The sequence below is a fragment of the Lepisma saccharinum genome, chromosome 12 (genome assembly GCF_977018435.1).
Source record: "Lepisma saccharinum chromosome 12, izLepSacc3.1, whole genome shotgun sequence".
Lineage (NCBI taxonomy): Eukaryota > Metazoa > Arthropoda > Insecta > Zygentoma > Lepismatidae > Lepisma > Lepisma saccharinum.
This window is the reverse complement of record NC_139240.1, coordinates 66,870,970-66,894,888: the sequence shown is the minus strand read 5'-3', so window position 1 is coordinate 66,894,888 and position 23,919 is coordinate 66,870,970. Positions and strand designations below refer to the sequence as shown.

At 37.1% G+C, this 23,919-nt stretch overlaps 1 protein-coding gene across 3 annotated transcripts in view; it reads left to right on the top strand.

Moving 5' to 3' along the window:
* Positions 1-23,919, top strand: part of aPKC (protein kinase C iota type) — a 705,832-nt gene that overhangs the window by 3,964 nt on the left and 677,949 nt on the right. For all 3 annotated transcript variants that reach the window (XM_083132551.1, XM_083132548.1, XM_083132549.1), the window contains exons 2-4: positions 2,581-2,773; positions 6,773-6,894; positions 13,712-13,801. In XM_083132551.1, the coding sequence (XP_082988677.1) occupies positions 2,709-2,773; positions 6,773-6,894; positions 13,712-13,801 (277 nt within the window). In that variant the 5' untranslated portion in view covers positions 2,581-2,708. The remainder of the gene's footprint in view (positions 1-2,580; positions 2,774-6,772; positions 6,895-13,711; positions 13,802-23,919) is intronic.

The window sequence follows — 23,919 nt, the reverse complement described above, 5'->3', positions numbered from 1 at the left end:
CCACAACATATATATGTCATTCTCCTTTGCTTCTTGTTTTGATGCTGCGAACCGTTCAATTCGTGATTTTATCGTAAATATATAAAACCATACCGATATTTGAAAATAGTAATAATTAAAAGTTTAAAAAAATTCAATTAAAAACAGTATGTAAGTATTTCACTCAAATTATTATATGCACCAATTGACCAAGATTTTTGCTTTAAAATATACAAAAATTATATTAGAATATTAAATTGCATGTTACATCATCACAAAATTAACTTTTACACACAAAACTGGTGTAAAATATAGAGAAACTTCTAAATTTACATTCTTTCCAGGACAATTAAAATCTGCGAAAGTGTCGAGAGGCATTTGCGGAAAATGCCGGAACAGTATCGGTAAATAAATTCCAACCGATACTTTCCAATACATCAGCATTGGTTCAGACCTACTATACAGTCCTTACATGAAATGCATCATCAAAATTTGTGGGAAGGGATTTTTTTTCCTTAAAATAATATAAAATCCAACATGTGTGTATATTCTTTTGAAGTTGATGTAAAAACAAGTTTACACTTCGGCACCATACTGCAATATGTGTGATGTAGTGCAGAAGGGGAAGAATCAGTAAATAATTTTCTGTAGCTGGTAGTGACGTTTCCTACTACGTGCATCAGTTTTAATTCGTTAGGTTTAGAAAAGGATGAATTTAGGTGGACATATGTAGTAAAGTGCTCAGTAGACATTTGTGGGTATTATGGAATGATCTGAAGGGATGGCCACTCACTGTACTTCTATATGATTCTTTGTTTTTTTTTGTAAGTAGCTATTTCTTTACTGTCAACTTGGAAACAGACTTCTGCTGCCATTTACTTCTTGTGCGCTGGGTGCGTCCGTAAATGCTTTCATTTTTAGGGTAGGTACATTAGGTTTAGTCCTGTTAGCATTAAAATAATGCTTCTAATTCTTCCAACACCTGATCTGGTGTCAAGCACAAAACCTTTTTCGAGCTTCCCAAGAAAATACATCCAAGACCATGTCTGAGACAACTCTGGACAAGGACAGATCTGATTTGTTGATGCTAATGTAAGCTATTTTTCAAATCATAATTTCTCTGTTGAATTATACGTAGCGAAGCTTTTGACTGCGCTAATTAGTTTTTCAAGCTCTGAACATATTTCCTTAATTGTTTCCAGTGTTCAAAAGCACTGCCTACTACTCTAATAAAACTTGTGGAAAATAATTAAACACGTTTTAAAAAACAAGTTGTTGTTTTTTATTGTTTCATTGATTGATTGATTTAGTTTATTTTACTTCGCGTTTTGTGCCTCTTGGCTAATTTGCAAAGATGAAATGATGAAATTGATGAATGGACATTCACAAACAACCAAGCCTGAGCAGGATTCGAACCCGGGACCCTTGGTGTCGCAGCGCAATGTGCTAACCACTCGGTGACAGGATCTGGCTTATTGTTTCATTGGGCTTCTACCTCTTTCTTTGCAATGAACCCTGTATATCTTATTTTATTGGAAGTTCTAATAGGCTATTCATCTTGCAGTTGCCATAGGGAGGTTGCACTGCCATTAAAGGGGACAGTGTAGTTCACCCAAACAAGAAAAACTAGTTCAATCATGATTTTTATTGAAAAAACAGGTTTAAAATTGCTTGTATGTTTTTAGCACAATGCATATATATATATATAGGATGAAAAAAGGTGCCAGAAGGGTGGATAAATACAAATGATGAAAGAGACAGTAAACACTTACCACACGAAGAGAAATAGTTTGATATATCGCAACATATGTCGCATTTTCAACTGAGAGGAAAGATAGATCAGCGTCACATAGAGTAAAGGCACGTCAATCTAGCTTTTCTCTCTGTTGAAAATGTGACATATGTTGCAAAATATCAAACTATTTCTCTTCGTGTGGTGTTTACTGTCTTCTTCATAATTTGTATATATATATTTTTAAATGCTTTTTCTGGCAAACGTCCCTGTAAAATAGTTGAACAGTTTGATAAAGCAAATAAAAATTGTGCGTAAATATACATTTTTCTATTTCTGATACTGTATGAACCTACTATGGAAATGTTTGAAATGGAACTAAAATAATAATTTCAGTAACTTTTCTTCCAGTGAAAAAAGACAAAACATTCTGGATGTAGTACTATATAATTGTTACTTAAAATATTTTTTATTGTCTTTGCAGCTGAGGCAATTTTTTTGATAGTTTGCAAAACATGAGCTGCCATGTTTATTTACAGCTTAATGATAATTACACTACTTACAGTTTAACATGATTAGTATTTTGTATAATATTCTATGCAAAATGTTTGCTATTTTTGTCTATAAAATTTAAATCAAGAGAAATTTAAGTGTGGTTACCGTTTACAAATTACATTTCCTTTCGTATGACCTTCACTCCATCAGTACATATATTGTGTTTCTTTTCCTTTCTGAGAGCCTAATGATCACCATTAAATGATTACAAGATTAATGTACTTTCACCAAATGTGATTCTGATATCTACAAATTCCTTATGTACATTATTCTAAATTATTTCTTGAAGGTGATTTTAATTTTTTTTATTTCAGATTAACTGATAAGAAGTTCCAAATCGAAAGTCGCATTGGATTGCTTGTGGAGGGTTTTAGTAGCCGTAGTTAGATTTTATAGAAGTAAGATTAGAAAGAGTAAGAAGTTCATAAGAACATACATCAGAATGCCTACGCAACTTTCAGCAGACAATGATCCTTCCGACATTAGAGTGAAAACTGCTTACAATGGGTAAGTTGAGAGAAGAGTATTGCATGAGTCTTATACACATATATTTTATCATTCACTAAAACTCGCAGTCAATGCTTCTTTTTTGTTTATGTAGCTGCAGTTATATATTAATTATAATAATTACAAAAGTTATCATAATTACCAACCCACTGTCACTGGCATGAGTGTGTTGAATAACAAGTGAATTTTGCCTCCTATGTACCTTAAATTTATATTTTTGTGAACAAAAGTAATACACAAATATTAGGAACAATGTAATTTATATTCAATTTTTTATGAACATTTTCGCAATTTTAAAATACAAAATTAGAAGCGGTGAACCTGACAGCCCCATCCTTCAGGTAAGCTAGGGTTAATTCGAAATTTCTGAGGGCCGTTAGGGAATAAAAAGGCATATTTTGAGCACTACCCATTACACGAATTTTTTGGGGGTATATTGTAATGTGCGTATTATGTGATACATGCTTTAAGTCTATATATGGTCTTTGAAGGCACAGATAATAGTAAGGGTAATAGAAAGCTCCAAGGCTATCTCGAAAGTTGTACGAGGGATGATCAGAAAAAAAGGTTACAAAGCATATAACTTTTGTTTTATTCACTGTAACGTAACGAAAATTTATGTGTAAATTAATAACATGTTTGTCTTGTTGCGAGTTTGAGGACTTCGGATTCTGACCATGTATACCCGAGAAGTGGACATTTAAAATGGTGACTCGTGTAGAAAATTGGTCAAGAGTAGAAGTGAGGGCAGTGGTGCGGTTCCTGTGGGCCAAAAACACAACACCTGCTGACATTCGTAGCCAGATTGTGGAGGTGTATGGGGAGGGGACAATTTCAAGGCAACATGTAGCGAAGTGGTGTCGTGCCTTCAAAGAAGGACGGACCAGAATTGTTAATGACAACCCTGGACACAGCGGTAGGCCCAGTACCTCAACCACTGACGTGAACTGTGCTCTTGTGGATGAGTGTATTCGTGAGGACAGAAGAAGAACATTACGCTCAATATCAGCTGAGCTGGGACTACCAGTTGGTTGGCTGGCCACCATTATCTGACATGTGATGATGTCAAAAGAGCTGCCTCACTGTGGCTACGAGAACTTGACGTGGCTTTCTGTGCAACCGGTATGGAAAACCTCATCTACCGTTGTGACAAGTGCTTGAACAAAAAAGGTGATTACATCGAGGACTAGTGTTGAGTGCCCTCCATCATCAGGCGTGTTGATCTTCCAGCTATGTCTAACACATACGTCATAATAGGCTTTGTAACCTTTTTTTTCGATCATCCCTCGTAAATCTGAAACTAGAATAAGCACATTGCTCTAATTAGACCAGCCTGCATGGGTTTGGATGACTCTCAGATGACTGTTGTCTGAATAATTTCAGCATGCCGATTCCAAAAGTGAAATCCAATTCTACCCATCATGTCTAGTTTTGTCAGAAAATAGCAATATATTAACTGCCTTAATTTCACAATAAAATGTGTAGTTCCATCATTTACCCAATAGATGGCTCTGTTTAGATGGTGGTAAAATATTGGTTTTCTACAATACAAATCCTCCAATTTTAAACTATAAATGTGCATAGAATAGTAAGCATTTAATCCACCTTCTATCTTCACAAGACACATTGACATGAAAATTGTAAACTTTGATTACATTTTGGAAATCTCTCATTAGAATTTCCTTCGCAAAATGTCCAAAACTCAATGTTGTAATGTAGTGGGTTGATTGAACTTTAAGACGTGGAGAAAAATCCTGATCTACGGGATTCATAATTCTATGAAATCTGTTTATTAAGTATATTTCAAACCAATCACCTTACATTTTGTGTGTGAACTGTCACACATGTAACGCTCGAATGCCCTAGATAGTCAAAGGTATAACATTGTTTGTGTCCCAATTCGTTCTTGTTGATGTGAAGTCTGTGGTGGTAGAGAGAAATGCATTAACGAAAATGAAAATAAGTTTTATGTGTACATGAAAGGAGATACGGTTGTATGAAATTTTACACAGTGACCAGTTAGTAACATAATTAATTTTTACCAGTCAAGAAAAAGTAAAGAAATCTACAAGTAGGTCAAAAAAGTCTAGCAATTATACTTGTGGCGAATAATTTTTGCTCTCAAAATAACTGGTTGCGAAGATGATGATGAACAGTGGTAAGATAAGATAAGATTGGTGAAGGGACAACAACGCGAGCCACACGTAAGATTATACTAGATGCCACACCCTCGCTTGTCTGCCAAATGCAGTCCAGGATGCATTGTAACTCTAATTCTCTTGTTAACACGTTCACTGCCAGTCCATTTTGCATTGCATACGCCACAGGCCATTGCCTGGATGTGTTGCACACGTCAAAATTAGTTACGTTGATTTTGTTTATATCACAAGCATTTGTTATATTTTGCCAATGTACAATTATTTTTATTTTATTTTGGAGGGTGTCACGGTGTGTCACCAGCCTTTTGCATATTTTTTTTTGTGAGAGGCCAGTGTCACACGGTGTGTGTCATGGTATTATATCACTTCTAACTGCAAAACGTCTGAAAAAAAGTATCGCTAAGGATAAACAAGAAACTTTATTATTGTTACAACAAATACCATACATTCAAAACTGAAAAGTAATGTATCTTCTAAGAAATAAACTTGCTTTCGGGATCACAAATTCTATTCTTGCACACTTCAATAAAAATAGTAACATTATGCACCTACTCACAACACTGCACAGACAATAACACAACTCTTCAATTGTTGTGCAATTGTGCAAAACAGATTTCCAAACACAGTCCAGATTGATCTTCAGTGTCGATTGTTGTTTTGGTTGCAAACTCTGCATCTTGTTTTGTGTGTTCTGTCAAGCTTAGATGGAAGATGTTCCATAAGCCTCGGCATTGTTGTAATAGGTAAGGCTCTTTCTGATATTACCACCATCACTAGAATCGTTTCAAGTATCACCAACAACACCATCATCATCTTCACCATCTGAGTAACTCGTCATATCAGTGCATCATACGTTCTTTGCCAAGAGTCTTCCAAATCATAACCTGGTGAAGTTTCGGGGAGGCTGAAGCCCCTCCCCTAGAAATCCTAAAATATTGTGATAGTTAATTTTACTTCATTAGCAGAATCTTGAAGAATAAGTTTTAATATACTGAGAAATTCTCATGTTCAATGCTTCTATACCTCTAGTTCTTCGCCTGTAGATGGCAGCTACTGATAAGGGATGAGCCCCTCCTGCCCCAAAACAAAATCCTTGCTAGGGGCCTGAAATCAACACATTTTTCAATGGAGATGTCGAATGATGATGCCTGGGCAATTTTATGTAACTTTGCTTTTTTCAATGGCCTCTTGTTTACCCTTTTAGTACATTGTCCCTTTGCCTTCGACGGCCCTGCAACGTAACCACGAAACCAGTCCTGTAAATCAATGCAGTAGTATGTCCCTCAGAGGCCGGAACGAATACAACCTCCCAAGCCAATAACCGACTCACAACTGACGAATGATAACTAACAATGTTAGTGACACACACCGTGTGATGTCGGCCTCTCTCGGTAAAAGCCGATGACACACGTTGTGTGTCACCGGCACTGAACGTGCTTCATCAACGGCACACGATGTGTGTCACCGGCACTGAACGTGCTTCATCAATGACACACGATGTGTGTCACCGGCACTGAACGTGTTAAATACAGCTTCAGTTTTCATATTAACTGCCCGTGTGGTAGAGTTTTTCATTAAGTAAATATTTTATTTTCTTAATTTACTAATTTCCAACTTTACCTAAGTAGGTGTCATACAATTAAAGTATTACGATAGGTTAAGAAAAACAAAAAAAAGGTTAAGTCAAGTAAAAGTCAAGGATTTTGAATTTGTTATTTTTGTACACACTGTTACAATTAAAGAACCAAGCAATTTGAAGTTACAGAGTTGTATAAAAGTTTTTCTTACATAAGATTATGACACCTGTGTATCAGTTATTTATTGACGGTTTATTTTTCAGGGAGGTGATGATAACATACATTGATCCTCACGTCACTGTTGAGCAGCTATGCATAGAGATGAGAGAGATGTGCCGCTTCAATCCGGAACAGGAATTCACCATGAAATGGGTTGACGAAGAAGGTATGATGGGATGTAATATTTTGTGTATTGTACGAAGGGGTATCGTAAAGTTTTAATTATCACCATGAACTAAATGAAACAGAAACTTTATTTCAAGTTGTGGTCCTTAAGGTGATGAGGGACAATTACAGACCAGTTGTGCATTTATTTCAATATCATCGGAATGGGCACTGCTATTAAAACAAGCGATAGTTATGCGAGAGAGCATGAATCTCTCCCTATGTGGCAAGTGGAAAGGGAAAATATGATGAATAAAATGTTTTAGAATCCTATGTATTCCTTATGCAGGAAAAAAAAGAACAACTTAAACTTCAACTTCAAGTTACGGCTAAGCAAGTGGAGTTTTCGACCTTTCCAATAGACAGCCAGTACTTCAAAGTGTCCTTTTCCCGTTGATATATATTTTAAGGCCATCGGAGGTTTTATGTTCCCAAGAGAACTAATAATAAAAGTCTCCCATAAGGGAGGGAGGAGGAGCAAGAAGACGTCTGTCTGCTAGTAATTTGAGGAGAACAGAACTGCACTGCATGTTCCTTTCAGAGGGTACGGTAATGTTCACCAGAGTAAATAAAGATGGGATTCCACGAGCCCAGGTCAAGACGGGAAGCTCTGGAAAGCAGATAGGGGGGGGAAAAAGCACACAGCATGGAATTGATTTAAGGCAGTAAAGCAAATTACGAATAGTTTCTTGTAATATCCTGCAACGTACTTGAACAAGCCTGGAAAAATATGGGGAAAACTATAATAATTATGTAATTCTTCATGCATTTGCTCAAAAAATGTATTTGGGATACAACATAAATTGCATAAATACATATTTACATTATGTTCCATATTTATTTGATTTACCATTGTTTAACTATTGCAAATAAAAAACTGGAGGCACGTAGTGGTTCAGATCCCACTATAAACTGTAGGCCCAGTCCCAATTAGCCTTACTGTACATAAAGTGAACTTAAAACACCAACTCAATCAATCAATCAAATCAAATAAAAAACCAACTTACGTTTTTATTTAATTTGTTTTTCTCGCCATTACAATTTTCCGTTTCTGTACAATACATACTAACCTTTGGGACGCCTCTGTCTTCAAAAAGATGATTTATTGGTATTAGGGTGGGAAATGAAATAATGTTATTTTGTTCAAAAGGATTTTTAAAAATTGCCTGAACAAATTATTTTGATTAATCTTAAATGCCCTCTGATTTAGGACAACAAATAGATGGGATTTTGTGTATTGAATATTTATTTTGCTGTTAATGAAGGTGAATTTCACACTGAACATACATTTATACAGTAGCCGAATTGGAAATAAATTATTGCCCCTATGCTCAGGCCTGTCTTTTGATACAATCCTTCCTTCTTGGGGGGGGGGGGGGGTGATTTCTTAAGTAATATATCGATTCTCATTCTCCCTGTTATCACCACTAGAGAGAAAGATATGAGCGAGTACGTTGTTGACCATTGCTTATCTTGTGCAATCAGCTACAATAAATAAATGCGAATATTAAAAATTTACTGCCGGTATTCTTTTTGGCATCTTAATTTACTACCGGTATGCCATACCGGCTCATAACGGCATAATTCGATTACTGAATTTATACCATTCAATAATTTCGTTGCATTTTCTACTTTCAAGCATACCACTATTTTTATTTATTTATTTATTTATTTATTTATTCCAAGTTTCAGATACAGCACTTTTAAGGCTATTTTACACTGAAAACTCTAACAAATAACAAGAACAAGTCAAGATGGTTTTAGGTAAAAACAAGAAAGGTTAAATATAAACATAAGGCATAAACAAGGAAACAAACAAAGATTTACATATTCATTTGCAAAATGTATTTTCCATCATGGAAATTATGGGGAATTATCGGGGTTCCAGATATATAAAATGCACTGATTGTAGCTGCTTGTACGCCATCACAACAGACGATTCCTTCAGGAATCTAGCTAAGCGTGACAGTGACCCGGCTCCAGGTTCGATGCCTACTGGAAACACGTGACACGGTGGTTCTGATCCTAATTCATTCTATAGGTCCAGTCCCGATTTGCCTATACCTGATACATTCTAAACAGAATTTCAGTGTCTACCAACATTAATTAGCTTCTTTTGTAACAGACAACTAGTAGCCTGCGGCAAATGTAATAGTACGCTAATTGTTCATTGCTGTTTTCATGGCTGTCGCTAGCTCTGTCTGCAAGGGAAGGGATTGTTCTGATATTGAGGCAAACAGCATCCTCTGCTTTCTTGGCTATCTTTTACAATTTGGTGTAAAACAAGCCGATTGAACACGATAGGAGATATTTGGCCTACTCTTACATTTGACGCTGGTTGCTCAGTTGCCTTCAATGAAAACAGGATAGTTGGCCTTTAGTCTATTTGATTCATTTGTAAGTATAACATTTTCACAATATTTACGTTTGTATTCTCACTCCACGTAACGTTTTACACGCTACTCATAAACAGAGTTGTAGAAAGGATATATTAATCGAGTTTTTTCATTTTTCAATTTTTTTTCTGTCATATATTACAAATCACAAATCTAATGGTTCGTCCTAAATGTACTAAGCAAACCTTGTTGACCTAGAGCGTCTGACTGCCATGCGGGAGACCCGAGTTCGATTGCCAAGGTGGGTGATCAAACGTCGTAATTTTCCCGGTCTTGTCCTGCATAAAGAAGCTCTGGAGTTCACCCAGCCTCAAATCAATGGGTACCTGGGGACAGCATCAGCCCTAGGAATTTTGCCACCCCTGCAATTTTACTTCTTGCCACCCCCACCCCAAAATACGAACAAAGAGAACGTAATGTATGAACAACTAAGCTCTCCTGTTTTGTTTCACTATTTCTTCATGACTATTTATACTGTACATAATTATGTACGTTTTCCAGAACGTTGTACATGAAGTAACATATCTTCACTTCATCACTATTTATAATAAACTATGTATGTACAATTATGTACGCCTCTTAAACCACAATTTCTTCATGATTACACTATTCACTTTGTACCTTTTCTCCCCTTAAGTTAAAAAGCGTATAAATGAACTTTTCTAGCTTTTCTATTCGCAAAGTCATGAATAACAGAACCATAGTCTAAATTTTTTAACGATCTCCACTCTTTCGGCATCACTCAAATGTGGATTCCAATCTGCTTGATCTGTATATTCTTCATACAGTTCCACTACATCCTGAGCACCGACAAAAGGAGATTCTGTTTCTCTTTTTTGCTGAAATACACCATTATCATCAGGATCGCAATTATAACAACCTGCCACGAGTTCAGAATCACCGGTTTCGAATTCTTCGGCTTTCACTACATCGCTTGCCTCAAGTTTCAGAAATTTGTTCAAGGCTCCACTTTGTTTTTCTATATTGCACTCTTTTTCTCGTTTGCGGTTACGATATTCTGCACCCGAGAGTTTTTTCCTTTTATCAGACATACCTTAGTTTACAATTAGTACAAATGCAACCAATAATTTTTAAATCTGTTACGACGACTTGACAAACCAGTTGTTTTAATGACAGCACAAATACACAAGTCTCTCAATACATTGTCACACTCAAACGCACGCACGTTCTCACACACGACATACACTAACTGCACTATCGTTACACCGTCAAGATCGTAAATGAGGTGCAACCAGCAAAGACAAAACTTACTTACTATTGCATCTTGCGCGATTCGGCAATACCTATCATCACCACCTTTCGCGATCAACACGTCAAAGAACAATGCAGCTCTATTTCCAAGTACCGAATGCGACACGTCAGTTTAACTCAAACCTCGATAACAGGGGCAGGGGCGAAGAACTGGCGGACTGGCACGTGATCAAACAATAGATAGCCTTGTAACTTTGCACCGCACACGCACAGGAGACGTTGCTTACCATTTTCACAGACAAAACAATAATAACTGCGGCACCACTTTCTTTCGCAGTTACTCTTTGCTTTTCTTATTCGTTTTTGCTTTATACTTCATATGCAAATGGATTTAATTTGAATTTTCTCTGCCCTAAGAAGACCAAACTGCCTCAAATAATGCAGCTTCCACTTTTTATACATTTTGCCGCCCTATTGAGCTTGCCACCCCGTGCAATTGCACATGTTACACGTACGGTAGAGCCGGCCCTGCCTGGGGGTAAAGGCAGCTGGAGCATGGTGCTAATCACAGCAAATAGCCGAGATCGAGAATGATTGGGGCATTACCTCTACATTCCCTAAACGTGTCTTCATGGCACGGTGCTATACTGCTATTTGATATTTTCTGTGCAAAAATACCAAATTGTGTTGCCAGAAAGTTTATATCTTCATGAGAGAAAAAAAAAAATATTTGTATCTGTCACATGAAACAGTTTTATTTGTGATATTAGTAATTTAGAAAATAATAACTAATTTCGAAGTTATTGTAATTTTTTTCATTAGAATCTTGTATTCTATATTTTTGTTTGGTTGTCCGACCTGGATTTTGGCTTTACTGCACCAGTTGAGATCTGTGTATCCATGCTTTAGAGCCTTCCCGTACCATCCTTTCTAAAGTATCATTTGTGTTTAGTTTGGATGTTGCAGAGTGTGAGTGCAAGGCTCATTTCGTCGACACTGCGTAAATGGTTTGCCTTCAGTGTTGGTTGTAACAATTCAATGCTGTGCAGAGTATTTTAGTTTATAAATTCCATTGGAACTATATCATATCAATCTTCCAGATTTAAAATATTAATAATTTCACATGAGATACTCATTTCATCGCAGAATTCATCTCTCCCTACAATGCTGTTGCAAAAAAATGAAAATTATGCATGTATAATTTTCAGGATATTTAGATGCTGCTAAAGTGTCAACAGGCATTTTTGCAGGCTCCACAGAGCACCTGGACTTCAGAAAGTATGGACTGACTAGTATCACCACCACCAATAATAATATATCCATATTTCAACAGATTGAATCATATATTCATTCTGTCGTTTATGTTATTTAAATACAGGGTAATTATAAAAGATTCATCGGGTTTAAAGGGCTGCATTAAAAAAATATATAACACGTACAATAAAGAATGATACATGAAAATAAACAGAAACTGTCCAAGTTTCAGAGATACTTTCACAAATGTTCAATGTGGCTTCGTTTTGTCACACGACACACATGTATGTGATAGTCTAGTTCACCCCACATGCACTCTTGCATATCCCTACTAATGGTCGTAAATGCAGCTGTAATACGATCCTGCAGCTCAACCAAAGTTGTTGGTAGTGGTGGCACGTACACTTTTTCTTTCACATGTCCCCTAAGGAAAAAAATCACAAACCGTTAGGTCAGGAGATCTAGGAGGCCATGGGAAAAGTGCTAAGTCATCTTCAGCACATCACCCAATCCAACGCTTGGATGTCCTGTGCTTTTACCTTTACACAGGCAACCAGTTTCCTTAAACTGTCGATGCCATCGCAGAATGCTTTGGTGACCTGCCGGTGCAATTGCAAACTGCCTCCGGTAACAACGGAAAAACACTTCTCATATTCCAAAACACAGAATGCTTTCTGCTGCATGGACACCATTTTGGAAACTAGGTTTGTGCTGCCATCTGTCGACAGGCGCCAAGGTTACAAATTTGAGAAATTATACTTTCAGATGTGTTCTTTTGTTTCATGATTAGTACACACATATTATTTTAATAGTTTTGAAAATATTTCACTTTAAAACCTGATGAATCATTTATAATTACACTGAATTTACATTTCATGTCAGTTAAAATTTATTATGTATATGTTATCATGGCAAGATGGTGTTGCTTGCTTCATATATAGGCTTATGAATGATTTATTTCACTGTAGTGGGTTTTATGTTTATGTAGAACAAATAACCAGGTTGACTATAACAAGATTTTCCAGTAGATTTGGTGAAATGAAAGATGATTGTTTTCCTGTTATTTAAATTAGCTTAAACCCTTCCCTGTCTAATTTTCTGACAAAATGCTTTCCTGTTCTGTGTATTTTTTTTTGCGTAGTAAATACTTTTAAGTAGCTACTGCTTCAGCACAATTCATCCGAGTATCATGGTTCATACGTCTTTCTCTTCAGAATAGAGCAGGCTTTCAAATGGTACCACACACATGTGTACATCAAGTATGAGGAAAGGAAAATCGGGGATAATTCGGGAAATTTCCCTCCACAAAATCCCTTTTGGTAACTTTGGGCCCTCTGAACCGGCCCTGGATATAGGTACCTGATTATAATCTACCTTGAAAAATACTATGGTCTATACGTAATGCGTCTGCCAAGTTTCATTGCAATATCATCAATAGGTATGAGGGAAAAAATATTTCGCAATCCTGTTTGACAATACTATGTGATACTATTACAAACTCACAAACTCAAAAACCAAAAATAAATCACCAACAGTTCAAATAATGCAACACCAAAAAAAATGTACATAAAGCAACTGACTAAACGAGGCACACAAACGAACTCACGTTTGCACTTTGTCAGCATAACACAAAAACAATTTACTTTCCTCTGAACTACTGCCTCTTTGTCAGCACTGAAAATCGTGTCTAAATAAAAGGTTGTTGTTTCTTCAATAGCAAGACATATGTTTTACCAACAAAAAACGTATTATTCCGTTCAACACAGGTTACTTCAGTCAGAGATGTTCGTGGGCGTAATATTATATATAAGCTATAGTGACCAAGGGCGTAATATTACGCCGAACACAGGGAAGGGGCTAAAAATGATACTTCTCTAGTTGTCGTATCACTGCATCAACTGATGTGTGACTCTTCAGTTCTTAGCAATCTTTAATGTATAATATTTTTTATTGCAGGTGATCCTTGTACAATAACTACTCAGGTGGAACTAGATGAAGCAATAAGGCTGTATGAAGTCAACAAAGATTCGGAGCTCACCATTCATGGTAAGTACTACTATTTGTTAAATTCTCCCTATTTACAGGATTGCTGTGTGTCAAAATTTTATTCTTATGCGAATTGGAGATGAGAAGTCATGTTGTTTCTTGTGTGGGACTCTATTTTCTAGAGATCACTGTACTTTATGCCCCTGTGCAGTTTGGTCTCTTTTTCTGTTTATAGTAAGCTGACTGTTTGTTACACTCACTGGTCTTCAAAGTTAAATTATGCGAGCTAGATCTGTTATGCTGACATTCCACCACGTTTCTGAAGCTAGTCTCCATGGTGTAGTGGCTAGTGTATCACGTTAGTACCCTGGTTGAAATTCTAGGTAAGAGAATAAAATAGAAAACAATACTTATACAGGTTTTTCTTGTTCTGAAATTTGATTTAATCAAGAGATTAGAAATAGGTAATAAATATTTTTATATTAAATATCCACAAAGTAGTGTTCTTCACACTAAAAATCTTAAAAAAATGAAAAAATTATAGATTTAGGTGATGAATTAGTTACAAATTCACGAAGCATTGGAGAGACTTTAGTAAGTCCAAGCTGTAGATTGGAGAAGAGCACTGAGCATCAGCATTAGCTGATTATTGTTTCCAATTCTTGCGTGGAAGGAAAACGTTGAAACATTGGCGATAGGCACTGCACTTAAGAATGCTCTATGAAGCGTAAACCTTCTTGCAGGTGCGTATCTAGGGCCTGCCTACTGACTGCCAACCTCACTCCCTCCAGAGGTGGTTGATCATCCAACTAGTTATGGGGCGACGTGTGGCCAGCACCACGGACCCCCAGTCGTCGTCTTAGGTTTTCCATGACCGGGTTAAGCTACTCGTTCGTAGCTCCTAGATTTCCTCACGATGGTGGGTGGCCACCAGTCCTATACACAGGCCGAAATCTCAGGACAAAAGTTGTTATGCTTTCCCGCAGGAGACTTGAACCAGCATGCATCCTGTAGGCCGAGCCCATCACCTGATGCCTTTGACTACATGTCCATGTTCTGCATTACAAGTTTTCTTTTGAAATTTAAAAACTTTACCACTGTGGTATTCTTGTTACCCTTCTTCAAGAATTAAGCTCTAATTTATTGAAATAAATTATTGAAGATTAGGCACACACAGGAGATGTACTACGTAGAAATTTTTAAGCAAAAAATACAGGCTCGATCAGGACTTGAACCCGGGTCTCTGGCATACCGTGCCATTGCACTACCACTGAGCTACCGAGCTGGCCTGTCGCCTAATTTTTCGCTATCGCTGTTTTACATGCGTGGAATTGTCTCCGACAGCAACAGCAATAAATCAGGCAAGGCCAGGCCGGCTTGGTAGCTCAGTAGTAGAGCAATGGCATGGAATGCCAGAGACCTGGGTTCGAGTCCTGGTCGAGCCTGTATTTTTCGGTTAAAAATTTCTATGAGAAATAAAGCATGAAACTTGAACTTCATTTTCCGAAAGAAGGCTTCCAATTTTTACTGCACTGTTTTCCATACATTCCTTTTTGTGTAGTTGTTTAAACTGTTTTTCTTCTTCATCAATATATTTTGTTCATTCGTAAGTTGATTTAGTTTTCTATTTAGTTACTAGCAGCAATTGATTTTGAAGCTTCCATTATTATGTTACTAGTTAATATCGAGTCTTCATACCACTGTATTCTAGACCATTGCACTTCTGCACTGCTTTAGTCTTCATTTCATTCACTTTCTTCTTTGTATGCCACTATTTCTGATGCACTAATCTCCAGTCGATGCGTTAAACTTCTGAATATGGCTGCTATTTCTATATGACATCTTATTATATTCTTATCGGTATATATTGTGTTTTCTGATGATTGTTCACTCAGTATATGAATGTTATTTAATTTTCGATCCTTTTTCCATGCATTCTTGGGATTCCTGTGAAATAAACAGTAGATTTGTCAATGGTGAGTCAAGGTGACACTTCCGATTGTTGTTTTAACATTTCCCTCCTACTTTTCAAAATTTAAATACTTTGGGTATAGTGCAAGTGTCTTCTTAACTTTGTCTTCCTAGTGGCATGAAAGGTTGCATAAGTGCTTGTAGGGTAAACTGCAAAGTTTGAGTCCAAGAACTTCTGAATTGTGTGAAATAAAACTGTTGACATGTGTTTTAACTTGTTATTGTAATGTATGTACAGTATTTTGTTGAGGACACCTACAGACAGGCCGGGACACCGAGCAAAGTCCGTGTGCGCCCTCTCGTCTCTGCAACCCTTCCAAAAACACAAATGTGATGCCTTGTTTTTCTACAGCTCACAATCAGCCACAGATATAGCAGTGGTGAATAACTATTTTCTTTTCACTGACCGGGGTGCCATGCTCGCGAAGGGGCATCAAGCCGGGAAGTTCCCCTTTGATTAGCACTAACACCTACCTACATACATACATAAACGTGGCTACTTGTTTCTAGTTTGATGTTTGAGTTTATTTTTTTAATTCCACTTTATGCACAGCAAAATAATCGAGACTGGGCCTATAATAATGTGGGATCTGAACCACTATGTGCCTTCACCTGGTGCGTGGCTAAAAAAGTTGTATTAATTGAAGTTATTGCTGCATAATATATTAACAGTATACAGGGTGATTCAGAATTCCTATTACACACTTCTAGGAGTTGTAGAGGGGACTTAGTAGATCAAGTTTTGATAAGGATCCCATGTCCGGAAACGTACCGTTTTGGTACTAGACAGATAACAAGACTTCACATCTCCCGTTTCACGGTAGGCAACCCACATTGACGTAGGGCAACGTCCTCTGTTTACAATCTGTTTACACAGCACATGTGGTTCCACCATAATAGCTCACCAGCACACTTTTCCCATGACATCCCAGAACATCTCAATCAAACATAAGGGGACAGGTGGATAGGTCGCGGGGGGATCAACTCCTTGGCCACCACGATCACCAGATCTAACTCTCTTGACTTTTTCATATGGGGCCGCATGAAGTGTCTTGTTTATGAGACTGCTGTAGTGTCTGAGGAAGACCTGGTTGCATGAGTTCTGGCTGCAACAGACATGATTCAGCACACACCAGGTATTTTTGAGCGTGTGTATGCAAACATCCTTCGGAGGTACACTGTTTGCAACGAACGTCAGGGTCGTCTCATCGAGCAGCTCTTGTAGTGACGCAGGTAAAGCGGGAGATGTGAAATTATGTGATCTTGTCATCTGTGTAGTACTAAAACGGTACATTTCCAGACATGGGTTCCTTATGAAAACTTGATCTACTAAGTCCTGTCTACAACGCCTAGAAGTGTGTAATAGGAATTCTGAGTCACCATGTATAAACTGACAATTCACAGAAAGCAATTTCAGCAAGTAAATCAAATATAATAACATGCTGTAGCATAGTCTATAAATTACTACCGTGGCTTTTATGTTTACCAGGTGTGCCGGTTAATAATTCTTAATTTCGTCGCTGGGTGGTGCTGGAAGCAAGGGTTGGTGCACAGTCTCAACTGTTACGTCAGTGTGTTGCCAGGACAGTACCTGTCAAAATGCCATGGATGAGCAATCGAGTGCAAGTGATCATGATATTGGGTTTGTGTGGTTAACATGTCGACCTTCAAGCCAAATAAGGAGCATGCTTTTCTTGTTCAATCAAAAGAAAAACGCGAGTGAAAGCCATCGTATCCTTGTGGAAACGTACGGTGACAATGTCGTAATGCAAGATGCGTGTGTGCGTTGGTTTCGACGATTCAAAAGTGGTGATTTTGACTTGAAAGACAAAGATCGCCCCGGCCAGCTGAAAAAATTCCAAGACACCGAATTGCAAACACTGTTCGACGAAGACGATATGCAAGCGCAACAACAACTGGCAGAGAAGTTAAATATTGGTCGCCAAACCATATCTGATCGTCTTCATGCCATGGGAAAGATCCAGATTGGGCGACAAGACACGGAAAAGTGATTTTGCAGCACGATAATGCCTCATCACACACACAGCGAAAGGTGTCAGAGATACCATTTCTGCACTTGGCTGGGAATTCTTGCCCCACCTGCCATACGCACCAGACTTAGCCCTTTCGGACTACCACATGTTTTCATCGATGTCTCACTCACTTTCCCAACAACACTTCAACAATTACGAAGATGTCGAACAATGCCTTGCTGACTGGATTACCTCAAAATGTGAACGATTTTTTCTCGTAGGGCATCCACAATTTGATGGACAGATGGGCAAAATGTATAGCTGGCAATGGTGCATACTTTGAATAAAGCATTTGTTACCTTTCTCCCCAGATACACTTGTTTTTTTCCGGATGAATTAAGAATTATTAACCAGCACACCTTGTAAATGCTATCATTAAAATACACAAAATAAAAAAAAATCCACTTTATATGTCGAAAATTATTGCTCGTGTGGATTTTTTTTATTTTACTATATTTCACTACTTCTTTTAATGTTTAGAAAGCCAAAAAAAACTTCCTATAAGCAGTGAAGGTATTTGAGAAAATTGCAGTGTAGAAGAATTTCCAGTTACTAAAGTATTGAAGGTATTATATAAATTATTGAACAAGGGCCAAAGATTTAGAATTTATGAGGGGGATGCAGTAAAGAGAAGGAGGAATCACCAATACAAATACCACCCTGCTTATAAGTCATGGAAAAGCATTTTTTTTTCTTTTTTCATGAATTTAAAAACTTAGTGAAATTATCCTATGACTAGAACACATCCACAAATGGTAGGTGCTACGTTCATGTCTCAATTTAACAGTTACAGACACAGCACAGTGTCTGAATGTTTGCACTTCATTTTTAGCTTGTCTCAAGAAACTCAAGTGGCCAACAATGTCGTGAATTTCTTATGCCTACTTTAATAGACCCTGTTTAAAAAGTATATATGAATGGCTTATTGCAGAAAGGGACCTGAGTCACTTTTGCACAATTCTGAGAAAAAAACAAGAAAAATCGTATAATATTGATAGTGTAAGAAAGAAATGTGCCGTTGTTGGCTCACATTTTCAGCATAATGAATAGTTCATTTTGCAACCCTCAATGCGCCCCCCTGCAGTATGCTGCTAGCGACAGTGGAGATGAAAAGGTTGTGACTCCGATACCTCAAAAATGTGACTCAGGTCCCTTTCTGCAATAAGCCATTCATATGTAAATTCAGCCTTTACTGCACTGATATAGACCATTGCATAAATGTAACAGAGATAGAGAAAGAAGAATTAAAGCAGCGCCATCGAAATTAGCATGATAAAAGTATTTGTGATAGGATTAAAGCAGTTTTACTGCACAATAAGGGTTGTACGTCATATGCTTTTATATAGTTGTTAACTTTAAAATTTTCTCCTTTAATCTTCAGTCCGCCACGCAGATCTGACGAAGGTAAGGCTAGTGTCGCCGAGGCTTTTGAGCGTGAAATTTAAATTTGTATACTTATTGGAGAAAAATCGTAATAACTCTGACACTATGGGACCAATCTACTTCGGATAACTTTTGTTTTGCAGCTAAAATATCAGCGCATGCAACCGTGTACAATTTGGAACCTCCAACTGCGGGGGGTTGCGGGTGGGGGCTGCAACCCCCGAATGTCAATGAAAAAAACATAAAAATGTGGAGTTTGATTCCTCTTTCTTCGCTATTTTGGGAAGATCAAACAAACTTTTGCCTTTTTTTTTTTTCAACGAATGGACCTTTCGCAACAGAATGAAACTTGTTTCATGTTTGTGGGTGCAACACAATTTGAATAATGAGTCAAAATGTAAAACTCTGTTTTGTTTACAAAGAATAGTCAATTTGCATATTACTCATAAAATTGTTATAACTCTGACACTATGGGACCAATCAACTAAGGATAACTTTTGTTATGCAGCTAAAACATCAGGGCATGCAACCGTGTACAATTCAGAACCCCCAACCGAGGGGGATTTCAGGCGGGGGATGCGACCCCCGAATTTCAATGAGAAAAAAAGAAAATCTGGAGTTTGCCCCCTCTTCTCCGGCTATTTTGGGAAGAAGAAGCAAACTTTAGTTTTCATTGTATAGCATGAACCATTGGCAACGAAGTAAAGCTTGTTTCATGTTTCGAGCTTCCATACAAACTGAAATATGGTCAGTGAAATATGACACAATATGTGGAACTCTGCTTTCTTATAAAAAAAGGGGGGGGGATATAGTAATTTTTTTAGCGCCTATAAAATTGTCAACTCAGGACTTGAATACGTCATGTGGGCTTGTTGGAAGGGAGAAAGTTTGGATAATATGATGGCGAAACTTGTTCGGAAAACGACTGTCAGTGTTTCCACCCCAATGTAAATATATAGGTGTGGCAAACCCTCGTTAATTTTATCTAAAGCTGCATGGGTCAAAAATAAACCAAATTACGACAAAACACATATTTTTTTTGGTTTAAATTTAAACCAAATTTAAACTAAAGGTTAATTAATTGATCTTTTTTTATTATTGCTACTGGCCATTCCAATCAAGAATTTCTTGAGGCACCCTCTAAAGGGAAATTGCCACCGCCCTCTTGACTGCCCCAGCAATACTTCATGTGCAACGCTGTAGAACAGATCGAAAAGAAGCAGATATGGTTTTGTCAGGAGGGGCAGCACAGGTAGTCTCAATTGAATGTCCCATGTCATCCAGTGACAATGGCTTTGCGGCTTACACATCGTTCTTCACAGTTCTCCACAGGCAGAAATCTAACGGTGTTAAATCTGGAGATGTGCATGGATATTCGACACTTCTTAACGTTGCAATCATTGTTAGTGATTGAAAGAATAAGTTACCTTAGGGATAACAGCGTAATCTTTCTTTCTCACTTCTGCCATTTTATGTACACTAATGCCTACCACCTGGTGTGCTGTAACGAAACTAAAATCAACAGATGGACTACACACACTCACACTCACTCAACATAGACATCGCAGCTTCAAATAAAAAAAAAATCAGTCAAGTTATCGTTAATAGTTTCTCCGTTATTAACATTAAACGCGTAAAAAGAAAATATTAAAATACTGACCAAGACAGAATTTATTGTATAAAAAATATATACACTAAAAAGGTAACGTTTCCACCCTCTAACAGGGTCTTCTTCAGACGAATATTCACACTACAATGTCATTTTGCATTTTGCACTATTTTGTTTTATGTCCATCTGCACTAACTTCGCAGGAAAGGTGATTAAAGTTTGACATACACATGTATGTTGATTTTGAAGGAACTCCAAGACATGGTGACATAAAAAAAAAATTTAGGTCCTCCCATGGTAAAGGGGGTTGGGCACGAGGTCGTCACCCTAGCACTGTAAAAATTACGACTGCTAAAGACTCAACAAAGAAAAGCCGGACAGATTAATGGATGCTGAAAGAAGCGAGTACAACAGAATAAGAATAAGATTTGTGTTGGAACGTGGAATGTCTTGACTCTTTTAAAGACTGAACCCATGAGGAGAATGTGCAAGTTATTTGATTCAGTTTCTAAGAATAATCCAAGCGTAGACCTATTTAAATGTAATTGTAACATTAGATCTATTCGCTGAATTTCTGTATGTTTTGTTTTGTTTTGTTCATTGAATTTTGGTTTTCATTCAGCTTGTAAGGTTATATCCAACAGTTTAGCGTCATTTATTATTGTTTTATCTCTGTGTTCCCTTTGCTTCTATAATCTAATAGTTAATTTCTCACAATTGTTCTTAAAAGTAAAATGTATATTGCGTCATTCATATTTCTTGTTAATTTTCTTAGTTATGTTCTTGTTTATGTAATGGTGTCATCCCATATTGAACACTGTAATTGGGCATGCTCCTGTTGTGTTTCAATTAAAATAAAATAAAAATTGAAATAGTTGCTGTGCAAGAAACCAGATGGAGGGGAAATGGTGTAATTAACAAGAAGGACTTCACCGTATACTACAGTGGTACAAAAGATAACACTGAACAGGCTGGTACTGAAAAGAATGCAAAAACATGTAATTGGATTTGTACCATATAATGAAAGAACATGTAAACTAAGAACTAGAGACAAATACAACAACATAACTTTGATTAATGCACATGCACCAACAGAGGATAAGGATGAAGAAATAAAAGAGCAATTTTATGAAGACATACAGTATTTACTAGATAGTGCACCAAAACATGACACAATTATAATACTAGGTGATTTTAATGCAAAACTAGGAAAGGAAGAAATATACAATAACATAACAAGCAAGCATACTTTACATGAAACAGGGGCTTCCCCGATGGTGCAATGGTAGCGTCTTCGCCTTGTAATCAAGGGGTCCCGGGTTCGATACCCGGAGGAAGCACATAGTGGTGTGGATCCCACTTTAAACTGTAGGTCCAGTCCCGATTAGCCTTACTGTGCATAAAGTGGACTTAAAACACCAAATCAATCAATCATTTACATGAAACAACAAGCAGAAATGGAGCTGCAAATTGTATGGTAGATATGAGCACACAATTCCAACATAAACAAATACATAAAGGTACATGGACATCCCCAGACCAAAGTACTGTTAATCAGATTGACCACATTCTAATTAATATCAGGAAAACAGATCTAATTGAAGAAGTAAGAATATTGAGAGGCCCTAACATTGACTCTGACCATTTCCTTGTGAAAGCCAATCTAAAACAAACATTCCCAGCAAAATACAAAGCAATCGAAATGGCCTCATAATAAATACACAAAAAACAAAATGTGTGAGAGGTAAAGGTGGAATGGAAGACCTGACCATAGATGATGATCATATAGAACAGACAAAATCCTTCAAATACCTAGTATCAATAGTGGATGGAGCCTCCCGATGGCACAGTGGTAGCATCGGGTTCGATACCCGGTGGAGGCATATAGTGGTTCGGATCCCACTTTAAACTGTAGGTCCAGTCCCGATTAGCTTTACTGTGCATAAAGTGGACTTAAAACACAAAATCAAACAAACAAATAGTGAATGGAGATAACACAATAGAAGAAGAAATCAGAGAGAGAATTGTATCCGGAAACAAAGCTTTTTGTGCCAATTTTGAGCTATTCAAAAGTAAACAAATATCAAAGAGTGCCAAACTGAGGCTTTATTATATCATAATAAGATCTATAGTTACATATGCATGTGAAACATGGACACTCAATGACTCGTGCAAACAAAGATTATCAGTATTTGAAAGAAAAGCAATACGAAAAATCTATGGCCCCTTTAAAGATGATGGTACTTGGAGAATCCGAAATAATAATGAAATAAACAGAATAATTCAAAATAACGCCATAATAAACTTTATCAAATTTCAAAGACTAAGATGGCTTGGACATGTTCATAGAATGCCACCACAGGAAAGGCTAGTTAAAAGGATATAAAGATGGAATCCAGTAGGAACAAGAGCAAAAGGCAGACCAAAAAACAGATGGATAGATGATGTTATTAAGGATCTGAAAGATATGAAGATCAACAAATGGTGGAAGTGTATCCAGGACAGAAAAAAATTGAGATTGTTGAGAAGGCCAAAACTTTGAGTGTATGAAGTTGTAGTGCTTTACGAAGAAGAAGAATATGTTGATTTTGAACACACTACAAGATTTGCGCAAACATTTTATTAATGTTGATAATTCACACCATTTGACAGCCAGACACTTCACTTCGGAATGTGTTGCATTAATCTGTAAGGACCACGATAACGTCAATAACTTATAACATTAAAAGTTGTATTTTGCTTAAGAATGAGCTTACTGCTTTCGTTCAAGCTACGAACAGGATTTTCAGCTTTTCACAAAACCTAATTTATTGTCTAAAGCAGAGATGAAAATAACCTTTTACAAACTATTATTTCTGAATTTCTAATTAACGATAAACAATTATGAGGAGGTCCTTGGTAAGTCTCCTTCACATGATTTATACTAAAAGGTTCAGATACAGGAATTTATGGAGAATGCCCTGATTGTCTCGGTGAAGATTAAAAATGTAATCATACTTAAAAAACTAACACAAAATAGAAGCTAATGTACACATTGAGAAATATTACTCACGGTTGTATAGTTCAGCGCTGTACTTTTAACTTTGTAATGATCGACGCTTAAAGGCCATATATTTGAGAGCTCTCAACACTTAAACAAGACTCACTATCAAAATCACTGCACTTATATTCCTCAACTTCTG